The sequence below is a fragment of the Chiloscyllium plagiosum genome, unplaced genomic scaffold, assembly GCF_037043375.1.
Source record: "Chiloscyllium plagiosum isolate Xiang-an unplaced genomic scaffold, Cpla_swu_hap1 HiC_scaffold_13, whole genome shotgun sequence".
Classification (NCBI taxonomy): Eukaryota; Metazoa; Chordata; class Chondrichthyes; order Orectolobiformes; family Hemiscylliidae; genus Chiloscyllium; species Chiloscyllium plagiosum.
Genome location: NW_028270151.1, coordinates 14,718,817 through 14,732,647, shown reverse-complemented (window position 1 = coordinate 14,732,647; position 13,831 = coordinate 14,718,817). Strand labels below are relative to the sequence as shown.

Below are 13,831 nucleotides of genomic sequence, written 5' to 3'. Positions count from 1 at the left end.
GTTACTTCTTCCAAAGTGAACTACCTCACACTTTTCTGCATGTTTCCTCCTGGCTGCTCTTAGCCCTATGCATTCTAAATCTTGCCAGAATTCCATATGAGACACCATTCATGACACCAAATGACCTCTGGTCAAAGGTAAAAATGGTGAAATTTGTGGGGTTGGAGGAGTCTACTCTTACCTAGCTCCAGTCTTACAAAATTGCAGACAATCACTTGCAATGGCTTGTCTTCCTACACCTGTTATGGATCTCTGGTGCCAGGAGAATACGTAGTCAGCCTCCTCCCATTTCTCATCTACACACCACCCCTTTGTAATAACATCTGAATGCAATTTTGATACATACCAGCCACACTGCACCATGACTTCACTCAATTCAACAGGAAAGTGGTACTGAGGATCATCAGAGCAGCTATGATGGAGATGACGACTCAGGCTAAGTGGCCTACTTCTGCTTCTCTTATGATATTAACTGCTGTTAAACCAATACTTATCTAACATCCAGCAGATGAACATTAAACTTCCACCCATTAAATATTGGAAATCCATCTTCTAGCTCTCACTCCAAACACTACCAGTTACTGACTTCACGCCAGAGAGAATAACTCAACCTGTTTGCAATCTTGCTGTCACAACTTCATTTGCGCTCAGTGACATTATCTGACTTCACCCTTGCCTCAAGTCATCAGTGACTGAAATCTTCATGCCTTTGTTACTCCACTATTCCAATGAACTCCTAGCTGGTCACCTACGTTGTACCCTTCAAACTCCAGCCATTCAAAATTCTGCAGCCTATACCTGAACTCAAACCAAGACATACTTCCCTATTGCTCACTGACCTATACTGGCTCCCAGTCGAGAGACATCTAGATTTTAAAAATCTCATCCTTGTTTTCCTAAGTTCTGGAACAACCATCACCACCTCCCCACCACCATATACACACACCCAACCTCCTCAACCTCATTTTTGAATCTTAACTTAAAATCTAACTCTTGAACCAAACTACTGGTTATCTGATTTCCTTATAAGGTTCAATATGTTACTTTGTTTGGAAGTGTTCCTGTAAAGTTCTTTTGGTCCTTTAATCACATTAAGAGCATTACATAAATCAACTGTTTTCTAAAATCTTTAAAAGGTTGTGGAGAAAAACAAAAGCAGATGAGGGAAGATAAACAAATGCCTGAAATGCTAACCAGGAAGCATGTGATAGGAGCAAATCGATCAGCTTTGCAGTCTTGTGCTCCAGATGTCACAGAAACCAATAGCAGGCCTTTTGTCTACAAATAAGCAACACAAAGATTGAACCAAACAGTGTCTGGATTAAATTAACCAGCATTAAATTTAGATGGGAATGGAATGGTTTGTTTTAAGTTTCCTATTTATTGCCTCTCCTACTCAAAATAGTCATAAGCTGCTCAACAATGACAATGCAAATTATCTGATAAAAGATAATATTCAGATGTGTTACTTTTTTAATGTTATTCCAAAAGACATAGCTGAGACTCTAGCGCTCTAGTCTTCCTGTTCTTGCCCTCCAAACCAAAGTCAGTTTATAGGAAACTTTTCTAATCTTCTGGGGATGAATCAGGTAATAGCATTAGACATAGGAGCAGAATTGGGCCAATCAGCCCATTCAAATCATGGCTGATATGTTTCTCAACCACATTCTCCTACCTCTTCCCTGTAACCCTTGATTCCCTTACCAATCAAGGACCTATCTTAAATACATTCAACAACTTTACCTCCACAGCCTTCCTTGGCAATACGTTAAGTCTCATCTCAGTCCTAATGTTTCGCAAACAATGTCCATTCCCATAGTCATCAATTTCAGTCCTACTTAAAAGAATGTGAAGACACAATGAGGGAAAGGTTTCTTTAAACTACTTTTGCAGTATTGCGCACTTTAATTCAAACACGAGACAAATAGCACATCTGAATCGGCACGGTGCATTTATTAAATACAATAAAATCTGCAATGTAACAAAACTTTATGCATATGAAATTCAAAACACCATTTAAATGAACAAAAGATGGCTCACTCCATTTTTTTCTGACTAGCACTTAACACTAGCTTGAATCCAACAGCTGTTTTTATAGTTTTAATTGGACATTGTTCACAGACTAAACTTTTACAGTAAGAGTGCTCAGTAAAAACATGAGGTAAGAAACTGGTTTGATAAAGGGGTCATGCAGAACATGCGAAGAGTGTAAAGAAAAAATGCTCATTAAAGCTCAAAAGAATAAAGTAATCTAAAATAATGTATACAGAACAGCTGTAAAAAATAAATGAATTCAGATACATAGCTTAGCTTCTTTGGTTACAAAGTAGGTTGAACAATTTCACAGCTTTTTATTATCCTCCCCTCCCCCAAAAAACTCTTGAGGGAAAAAGAAAAAAAACAGAAAAATCATGGCAATTCTTTTTTTTCCAGACATCAAAAAATCAGCAACAGAAATGAGCACAGTTTATTTTTCTTCATCAAAAAAAAAAGCCCAAATATCCTTTCAAGGTGTTAGGTCACAATGTCCGATGCCTACTTGTACAAGTCTTCTATGTTCTTCCTTATAATACTTACACTCTATACAAAATTTACATTCAAACCAGGATTCGACTATCGCAGAAGAAAATCCCCATGGTAAAACTGCCATTAGTGTTAGAACTCTTTAAGCCAGGATTTTTTTTTGCAATTTTATTATTGCCTATATTTTCAAACTAATATACGCAATCCCAACCATCACTTGCTTTTACCAGTAATCTTATAATCTTTAATTTCAAACTTACAAAAAAAAGATTTCTATGACATTGTTCATTTACATATGAAAATAGCAGCCCCGTAATAAATAAAAACAAACAGTAAATGAAAATTCATGTCTGCAAAAAAGTTACTAGAATGGTGGCTCCTTTCAGACAGAGCTGCTAACCAGGTCTTAATGTTAGACAGGTGCAACGACCCAGAGATTCCTATTTTTCATATATGTATGTGTATATATACATATATAATTATGTATAAAACCTTGGTAAGCCAGAAAGATGTAGGTACCCACTTGTCCATAAACCTGATGAAAATCAGCTTTCCTCCTACAAGACATTAATCCTTCAACCACTTCTCTTCGCGCTGTCATACACTTGCGGATGCCAACTGCAACATCGCACGTAGAAAGCTCTTGCGGGTGATTGTCTAATACTGAGAAGGCCAAAGAGCAAAAAACACATTTAAGCATGGCTATTTGCTGTTCAATGTAGAGTGGTAAGAACACCAGTGGCACACATTGTATTTTTTTTTGAAGATTTCTTTTCCTATGCAGGCGAACAAGTTTCATGCAGAAGGGACATTAGGCTGTGGTGGAGGCTGTGTCTGTTGTGCGCTCTGTTGAGGTTGTGCTACTGCTGCCGGCTGCTGTGTTTGCGAAGTGCTACTGGGATTGGTCACCTGGGTCTGAAGCTGAGACAGCTGGTCATTGTTCGCTAGTGATTTTAATAATGAATTCTCTCGTTCTAGTATACAGTTCTTTTCAATCAGCTCTTTGATCTGCTCCTTCAAGACTTCCACTTCTTCTCTTACTGCATACATCAGATGACTTTTCACTAAATCCTGCATTAAACAAAAACATAATCAATGACTTGCACTTACGAACAGATTTCACAGTGGAATCCTTCAACATGACAGAACAATCCAATTCATTTAGTCCTTGTACGAGAAAATGATGTCAACTCTGCAGCGTTTTTGTACATTGAACAAAAAAAGGGCTCAAATTAAAATGTATATATTTTTTTTAAATAGAAAAGCCTATTTACCTGGCAGCTTTGAGATATCATGTTAGGCATCAATTGTTGCCAAGCACTGAAGTACAGGAATAACATGGAGAAAATCAGGGCTATGATTTCAAACAGGCTGCAGTTAGCAAGGAAACTCTTTGCAATTTGTAGTATTTTAAATCATGTAGCCAGACTTGGTAAGTGACATTTCAGCAAGGAAAGTAAGATGTGCAACTCCTGAGACGACTATTTTCTACTGCAGAACATCTTTCAAATGTGCAGCTTAATTCCCAAAACACTCCAAGACATTTTAAAATATAATTCATGAAATTCTGATTGCAATGGCAATGCTTGCATTTCTAAAACCATATTACCAGATTTACTTAAACAGTGTCTTTAGCAAGAAAAGTGATTCTTAGCAATGCAAGCACAAACAGGTGATTGGAAGGAGAATTAAACTGCTTCAGTTCCAAAAACTGCCACTTTAGCGAAAACCATCAGCAGGTATAAAACAGTCTGGCAAACAAAGTGCAAATGAGGTTTACAGCACACAGGGCCATTCGATTAATCATTTCTTGCTGTTTTGTCAGAGCTGTCCTAAACTAATATCACTACGCTGGGACCCCATATCACCTTTTGCTTCTCATATTTGTACTCTGTTCCTTCACCAGATACAATTGTCTCTAATTCAATTGCTCCCAATGACGACACATTCCATTCAACTATATGTTGGGAGGAGGAGAGAGACAGAGACACTGTTTGTGTTCTTGGCTTGAAGAGCTGTAGAGACTGCAATATCTGTGCCACCACCTGTTTACAAAAATGGTCAGCTTACTTTGTTTTCACCCATATAGTGTCCTATCCATGTTTTGCTTTAGTCAGGAAAATAATTTGAGACACAAATCAACACTTAATAAATGTTTGGGTTCGTCTACAATCAGTTGTAGATATCTTTCTATTTGACTACCTTAATGATATCTATGACAACCTACTGGAGAAACCATGTTGCATTCAGCTACATGTAGATGGCACAGTGAAAGTAGCTGCTTCTTAAGGGGCAAGGCACAGCAGAACTCCAGAACTGTTTGGTAGCAGGATTCTGAATCACTCATGACAAGAACTTGCAATTGAATCACCCCACCTGGTCAGCAGAATGCAATGATTTTGAGATAAATGTTCAACTACACAGGATATGATTACTTCTAGATACAGATGGTCAAACTGGTTATGTGCAGAACACTGCTATCTTGTACAGGACAAGAAAACTTTTGGTTCTATATTCCTGGTTTGCAGCAAACTATCTGCTGATTTTAGCTGGGTTGAAAATAGGAGAGCAATCAATGGACTATGGAGACAGTTGGGCAGAGGAAGGGGAGAAAATACACTTGAAGGTTATAACAGAGTGGAGAACCAAACTGAAGCATGGATCTATTTCAGAGAAAGCCCAAGAGTTCAACAGGATTTTTAAAAAAGTGAATATTAAAGCACAGGCAAAGCAACGGGCATTTTTGGAGATTATTAAATATTTTATCAATTTCCAACAATAAATTCATTGGTGATTTTTCCATGTGGTGAATCAGAAGAAAATACTCCAATTGGTTTCTTATTGAGATCAGGTACATGATGAGCATAAGGTTATATGCAGAATGTCATCTCTCAAATGCTCCAGAGTCAACTTTCAGCAAGAAATGAAACTGTACAAACGAGGATATTAGTTGCGATGTTGACACTCCTCTCCTACCCTACCCCACCCCACCCCCAAGTTTATCAGCTGTAACACGCTCATCAGGTTTATTGCAGTTCAACTAAATTTTCTAAAAATGCTTTTCAACAAATGCCCTCTGTGAGAACATGATGGCCCACTGACATTATTGCTAGGCTATTAGTCCAGAGACCCTAGGGTAGTGTTCTGGGTTCAAATCCTGCTATAACTGATGCTGAAATTTGAATTCATTAAAATAAAATCTAGAATTAAGAGTCTAATGATGATCATGAAATATTGCCAATTATCAGAAAGACTCATCTGGTTCACTAATGTCCTTTAGAGAAGGAAACTGCCATCCTTACCTGGTCTGGCCTACATGTGACTCCAGAACCACAGCTGTGGCTGACTCTTAACTGCCCCTCTGAGCAATTAGGGATGGGCAAAAATTGCTGGCCTCGCCCATACCTTGTATTTGGATACAAAAAACCCAATACATCATGACTATTAGATAAACCAATTTGATTTGTTCTACCTTGTGACAAGTTAATCTCTCCTTGGGGTTGGGCAAGTTGAACATGCAAGTAAAATTTGCATACTAATATTGTAAATGAGAAAGAAAATACCTAAGAAACCCATCATTGCTAACCTGAAGAGGGAGCAAATTGATTATTGGAGGATTCATTGCACTTACCATCGCCTGTTCTATTTTGTTGTCGATTGCTACCACACTGGCTCCTGAAGCACTGTAATAGAAAGGAGCACCATGAAATATAACGTACAACATTTTTTGACTATTCTAAATGAAGAACTACAAAATTTGATTGGTTATGGTGTTTAAAAGTTTAAGATGCTGGTGGAAAATTTCACAGTGCGTCTCCTCAGCCCTCAGTAGCAGCACACACTAGAATGTAAAGTATTGAGATTGCCTCTTCATTTTAAAGTGAAGCAACCAGCACATGCTGTAAAATATGCACAAACATCTAGCTTACACCACTGGAGAGGATTGCAAATTAAGTTTTAATGCAGTTTCCTCCAAAAGGACAGCTGCAGTTTTATTCAAACTCCTCCATTTCAATATAATCTAGTTATCAGAGGAATTTACATCTTTTGGGATGATAAGAATATAAAAGTAATGAAGCCGATACAGTGCAAGGGAAAACTGTATGTGGAGTGTGTACAGTTTTGGTCTCCTTATTTAAGCAGTGACATACTGAATACTGACAAATGGGGTGGGTGGGGGGAGGAGAGAGAGAAGTGCGAGCGGATTAGGTATGGGTGAAGACACTAATTTCTCTCTTCCACTTAAGACACGGATGAGGAAGTAGTACACCTTCAGAATTTTCTTCCACTGTGAGCAGCGGAAGCTGGGTCATTGAATAAATTCCACACAGTGACACAAAATTCCATCTCTCGGAGTTGAGCATACTGTCCAAAAAAACTGTATACTGTGTAGTTAAGGCAAACTGTGGTATAGCATTTAAGAAACAACAAACCCCATTATATTTTGTAAAAACAAAATTTAGCAGAGGCTGGAAATCTCAGCAGAGAATGGGGAAACTCAAGGAGGTCAGACAGTATATGCAGAGAGGTGAACAGACTTAACCTTTCAAGTCGGAATTTTTTTTAGAATTAACATGTCATATCGGACTCAAAACATTAACTCTGTTCTTTTGAGTCCGATCTGACATGTTAATTCTAAAAAAGTCCGACTTGAAAGGCTAACTGTATTTCTCACTCCACAGATGCTGCCAGATCTGCTGAGTTTGTCCAACATTGTCTATTTGTATTTGGTAACACAAAGTTTGGTCAAATTGTTTTGAATCCATTATGTTCAGCATTATGCTAAACACATCTTTCCACACTTGGGTTATTGTTAAGTACATGGAAAACAGTTACTAATAATTTAATGGGAGTAGTCAGCACACGTGTAACAAAGCTAAAGCAGTAATGTCACAACAGAAAGACTATAAAATCTCCTGAGGATCATTTGCATTGAAAATACTGTGGAAGGTATTTAACAAATTTAAACTGAAGAGAAAAATAATGGCTTTAGTTGGATCTTAGCACCACCGGCTTCTGAAACACAATGCACTTAAAACCCGCAACACATGAATAAACTTAGCATGTTGAGGAAGCTGCAGACTAGAAACACTTCCCTTTTTGATTTTAAAGCGTACTGGCTTGTGCCAGCTGTGCACTGACACTCACATCTCACCAGTCAGAATATTAAAATTAAAAGTGCCACGTGGTTAATGCCAACACCACAGTGCCAGTTTCTTCCTCATTTTGCCTGGGACCAAGGCATATAGGATGTCAGAACATAGCAATAGTGCCTAAAGAACCAATTTGCACATTCAAGCACAGTCAGAATATAGTATTCTTGAATCTTGAATTCAAAGGCTGCAGCGAGGTATTCTGGACAAGCAGTGCAATTAGATTTAGATTGGAAAATCTGCAATCTGATCAGGTTATTCTCAACATACTTTAAGTCTTCCACATAAGAGGAAATTTATTGTGACAGCAACTTATACTGGTTTCCTGACATTGCTAGATCATGACGTATTGCATACTGTGGAGAGGGAAACTCTGGAAGGAAGTTAAAACTTTTTAGAACACTCTGGATGTGTTAATATTACTGTATCTAAAAGTAAGTTGAAATATTTAAGAATTTGAACTCTTGACTGCTCAATTCCCCACAACGTAACATATTGCCCAAGTGAATCTGGATCATGCTCGCACTATTGGCTTTATTCTTCACCTCTCCCCATATCATCCAAAACGCAGGATCAACAAGGACAAATACAAAGAAAAGGGAAGTTACTAAAGAACGGTCAAGCATATCATTAAAGGTGGAATATTTTCAGAAGCCTATTAGTCACACCGGACATCCTATTATCAAAACCTGCAATTTACACAGATTCATCATATTGATTCATCTCAAAAGCATTTTATTAAGTATATATAATTAATAATAATAATAATTAAGTGTATGAGTATTGGGAATATCGTGCAGTCAAATGCACAAAACATTCTGTACAACATGAACAAATGACTAGGCTAAAAAACCCATAGGTGACATGAGCTTTTGAATTTACTCAGATGTGTTGCTGTGATTTGGAATGGATCGTCTGAAGAGGGTGATGGAAGAAGAGTTAATAGTAACTTTCAAAGGGGAATTTGCACATGGGCATACAGGATGGAAAAGTCTCTTTCTGCGCTCATTCTACAATTTCATGTCTGGAACTTAATTGGTTGAGAAGAAATGTTGGCCAGCGCATCAAATATCCTTGGGTAATGCCATGGGATTTTTCAACACTCATGGCTAGGGAAAGCAGATGGCCACAGTATTAACATAATTCGAGGTTACAAAATGGAAGGAACCCGATCCAGTAAAGGCACCAAGCACAAATCATAGACATTGAAAATGTTGGTAGTGACTTCCATTTTCTTTGAGGTTCACTTATTATGAGCACATAAGAGCTGAAAGCTGTATTTTTCCCCTCAAAATTTATGCTATAATCTTTAAAATAAGCTGCAGCTAATTCACCTAGATTGACAGCTGTAAAACGAATTTCATTTTGCCTTGCAAGTGAAATCTGAACTGTTTCAGTCACCTATTGCGCTAAATATAAAATGCATCTGTTAAACTGCAATTGCCACATACTTGAGCTCAACCGATTCCTTTAGGTATACTAGTCCAGAGTTTGCCAGAAACCCAATTCAAAACACAGAACTAATTAACTAACTAATTTTTATTGAGTAAGAGAGGAACATTGACTGAACTAGAATGAAATTATTCCAAAAAACACCTGAATGTGCACAGCTCCTCAATCTGTGCTGCTGACACCCAGTGGTAACTAGTAAAATATATTTGTATAAAACACAGTAAATAGCTTCGGCAAACAAAAACAGAATTATTCTAAACAAAATATGCAGAAGTCCTTTTAAACAGAACCAGCTATCAGAAGCCCTCAAGACCTATTTTGAGATGAAGGCTAGTTCTGTAAAACCTTTCAATATTCGAACAAACTGGCTTGTGTTTACTAATACATTTCTCTCTGTTCTTTTTCATTTCAATCATCATGTTCCTTTGTGCCAGGGCAACTTTCTATGTGCATTGAAACTGTCATCAACTGCATCCATTTGCCCATGCTGCCAATGTTAAATCTACATTCATCTCCTTTAGCTGTCTCTGGTTTGAATCAAACAGGGACTTCATCTGGATCCGAAGAGAAATTAGTTGTTTAAAATATCACTTGTACGATGCAGCTACTGGGCACAGCCCCCTTTGACATAACTACTTTGTTAGCAGTCCAGCCAGCCAGGTAGGAAAACCCAGGCAAGGCTCTGAGTGGCATTTTGAAAAACCACCCTGTAATTTTTGCCTCATCAAAAATTAAATTTTATAGTCTGATTTTTCCCCACTGCCCTGTAGCAACAAAATCAGCTCAAAAAAATGGATTAAGCGTGCAATTAACAAAATGTCATTAATCTCTTCTGAAGTTTAATGGTAGCGGATAATCGAACATGTCACACAATAGTGAACACAAATACAGCAAACTACTTTAGAAAATTTGATAAACTCATTGTTTTCTATGTTCACCTTTTATCCTCTCTCCCAATCAGACAGTATTTAGCATAATACATCTCAACTTAACCTATTTCTACACTTTTTTTTGAAAGGGTTAATAAATTCAGTTATTAGAACGTTCCTCATACATGAATTTGACTCAGAAATCCTTCCATTGCTCCAGTTCAAATAACTGGAAGTACAATAGATATGAGACCTCAAGAAACTGAATTACTTTGCTAATTCTAAACATGCTCTAATGGTTGTACACTGGAATCTTAAAACAAACACCTTTAAGACAAGTGGAAGAGATATTCACATACAAGTCACAATTATTATTCTGACAAGAGAGACCCCATTAACAAAATAATTACCTCACAGTCCATTTTTTTATTCTGTGAGAATTCCGACTTCTGTACATTGCGTGCAATCCCTTCATGCTCAAGCTCCAAATTAATGCGAGAGAACAGCAAAAGCTGTCTGTTAATATATACTACACACATCCTGTTACTGAAGCCGGAAGCATCACAAAGTCAAAAATGGCATCGTCATAACCAGTAAAAGGCAAGTTGAAACAAACTCTGGCATTATATTTGCATCGGCACTGATGACGAGGAGACACAAATCACGGTGCATTCCAAACCACCATATCTCAGTTGACAACATCGAGAAAGACATGCAAAAATCGATACTTATCTACACACAATAAATAGTAGGTTCAGTCACCTTCACAGAAAGCAGGTCCAACTGGTTGCTATTTAAAATGTTAGAAACATTTATAGTTATTTTAGGAGCATCTCCTACTACCTTTAAAAAAAATGGTTTAATTACCTAAGTTCCATGCCTCAGCTTACACCCATCCTCTCCAGGTGACTCCAGTACCACAGTTAGAACTAATTATTATAGAATTATTCAAGTAATTGCATATAGCTCAAGTCTCCCATAATGAATTTTAAGAAAGCATTTTCCCCCACTCCCATTGTACCAGAGCAGCTTTAAAGCACTGCTTGCATTGTACTCCTCTGTCAATTTGCATGTTCACAATTATTGTTTCTCCCTCCAATTACAATGCAATTAACACAATTAAAATCACAATATCAACCAAAATTTCGGTAATAATTAATCAGGTCAAAATCAATTTGTACAGATCACTTCCAGGCACACGGCTATAAAACATGTTATTAAAATAAAAGTCTTGAAAGAAAAATAACTTCTATCCATATAGCAACTCTTATTTCCTCGGGTTGTCAAAAATGTTTCCAAGACAGTAAAGGTTTTAGGCGAAGTACACTAACAGGTAGTTTTGCACATAGAAAGGTCCCACAAGTAGCAATGAGAAAAATAATCAGATAAGTGGCATTGGATAAGTGTTGACAGGACACTGCAAGAACACCAGTTTTTAAACAATGCCATGGTATCTTTGTGCCAGAGGTCCTAACTGATATCTTGATTTAATATCTCAAAGGAAAAGATGGGCATTTGACACCAGTTTAATCCTGCACGTGAGTGTCAGGCTAGATTATTTGCTCATGCTTCTAAAGGGAGCATGAGCTCTTAAACATTGCTATTGTAGGACAGAAGGTTAAGAAGCATTTGGACAGGCATGAACAGGCAGGGAAGGGGATCTGGACCATATTCCAGCAAATGGGATTAGTTCAGAATGGCATTACAGTTAATACAGACATGAAGAACATGTCCCTGTGCTGTTCTACGTCCTATGACTCAGCCAACAGTGCAAGCACTACAACAGCTGACACGAAAGAGGAATTTTCCCCAGCTATATTCTTGCAGTTCAGTATCTTCCATTAACTATGACATTTCAGCCAAGAGCTTTCTATAGTACGAAAAGATTGCCAAAAAAAAAAGCAGAATCGTAGTGAAAAGTGAGGTGGGAGTTCTTCTCTGTAGCTGGTACAGAAAGAATAACTAGCAAACAAACAATGTAAAAGCAGATGCCTCACGAAAAATAAAGGTTCAGAGACATTGGAAGGCCAAATTATGTTGGTATGTGAAAAATCAGTTATATTTTAACATAGTGGGTTCTACTCAACCCACATGGGCCATTGCCAATGGGATTACCCGTTTTGGGATAGCAATTCCCACTGATTCTCATTCCCGCCCCAATTTTACACATTGTTACACAGATATTTATTACCAGGCTCAGCTGGTACTGCACACACCTCCAAGTCAGAAGGATGTTGGCTCAAGCCCACACTAGAGACTTCAGCACTTCATCAAGGCCGAGACCCCAATGCTGTACTGAGGGAAGTATTCAATTGCCAGAAGTGCTATCTTTCAGATTAGACATTAATCTGAAGCCTGGTCTGCCCTTGCACAAAAATAGGTGGAGGTACAAGTAGTGAGGAAGACAAAGTTTAGGAAATATAGAGAGAACACAAATTTGGCAGATGGAATATGTTGTGGTAAAATGTAAGGTTGTGCACTTTAGCAGGAAGAATATGAAAAGCTGAATATTAGTTAAAGACAGAAACCCCAGAAAACTACAACAGTGAGATTTAGGGGCCCATGGACGTGAGTTGTGAAAAGCTAGCATCCAACTTCAGCAAGTAATAAATGCAAATAAAATGTTGACCTTTATTTCAAAGAGAATGAGGTACGAAAACAGGAGGTCTTGCTAAAACTACATAATGCACTAGTCAGACCACAGTTTGAATATTGCAAACAGTTTTGATCTCCTTATCCAAGGAAAGATATACTGGCATTGGTTGAACTTGGGCTTTTTCTTTTTAAAAATGAGAGGTTGAGCAGGTTGGATTTGCAGTTATTTGAATTTAGAAGAATGACAGCAGACTTATTGAAACATAGAAGTTTCTTAGTTGGCTTAATACGGTAGATGCAGAGAAGTTGTTTCCTCTTGTGAGAGAGTCTAAAATCAGAGGGCGTAAATCTCAGAATAAGGGATTGCACATTTAAGACAGCGATGAAGAGAGAATTCTTTGCTTTAAGTAGTGAATCTGTGCAATTCTTTACCAGACAAGCTGTTGAAGTTGGGTCTCTGGATGTATTCAAGGTTGAGATGAGTTAATTTTTAAAATCAAGAGAAAGTGAGGATTGCAGATGTTGGAGATCAGAGTCGAAAAGTGTGGTGCTGGAAAAGCACAGCCGGTCAGGCAGCATCTGAGGAGCAGAAGATTCGACACTGAGCATAAGCTCTTCATCCGGGATGAGGAGGTGGCTCAAGGGGGCTGAGAGATAAATGGGAGGGGGTTGGGGCAGGTAGGAGGGGGCGAGAGAGGGCGATGGTGATAGGTCGGAAAGGAGGGTGGAACAGATAGGTATGAAGGAAGATGGACAGGTAGGACAGGTCAGGAAAGTGGCGCTGAGTTGGAAGCTTGGATCTGGGACATTGTGGGGGGAGGGAAATGAAGAAACTGGTGAAATCCACATTGATCCAGTGTCTTGAGGTCAAGGTGGAAGGTGTTAGTGAAGTTGATGAACTGTTCAACCTCCTCACAGGAGCACGAGGTAGTGCTGATACAGTCATCAACATGGTGGAGGAAAAGGCAGGGAACGGTCCTGGTGAAGGTGCGGAAGATGAACTGTTCCATGTAACTGAAGAGGCAGGCATAGCTGGAGCCCATGCGGGTCTGTAGCTACCCCTTTTGTCTGGAGCAAGTGGGAGGATTTGAAGGCAAAATTGTTGAATGAGGACCAATTCAGCCAATCGGATGTTTGTGTCAGTGAAAGGGTATTGGTTGGCTTGGCAGGAGAGGAAGAAACGGAGGGCTTGGAGGCCTTAGTCATGGCGGATGGATATGTATAGGGACGAGATGTCCA

At 38.5% G+C, this 13,831-nt stretch overlaps 1 protein-coding gene across 2 annotated transcripts in view; it reads right to left on the bottom strand.

The window, feature by feature from the left end:
• Window positions 1–1,928: 1,928 nt before the first annotated feature.
• tsc22d2 (TSC22 domain family 2) overlaps window positions 1,929–13,831 on the bottom strand; it is an 88,747-nt gene continuing 76,844 nt past the window's right edge. For both annotated transcript variants that reach the window (XM_043702756.2, XM_043702757.2), the window contains 2 exons: window positions 6,155–6,206; window positions 1,929–3,594 (listed from right to left, as the gene is read on the bottom strand). In XM_043702756.2, coding sequence (XP_043558691.2) covers window positions 3,319–3,594; window positions 6,155–6,206 — 328 coding nt within the window. In that variant the 3' untranslated portion in view covers window positions 1,929–3,318. The remainder of the gene's footprint in view (window positions 3,595–6,154; window positions 6,207–13,831) is intronic.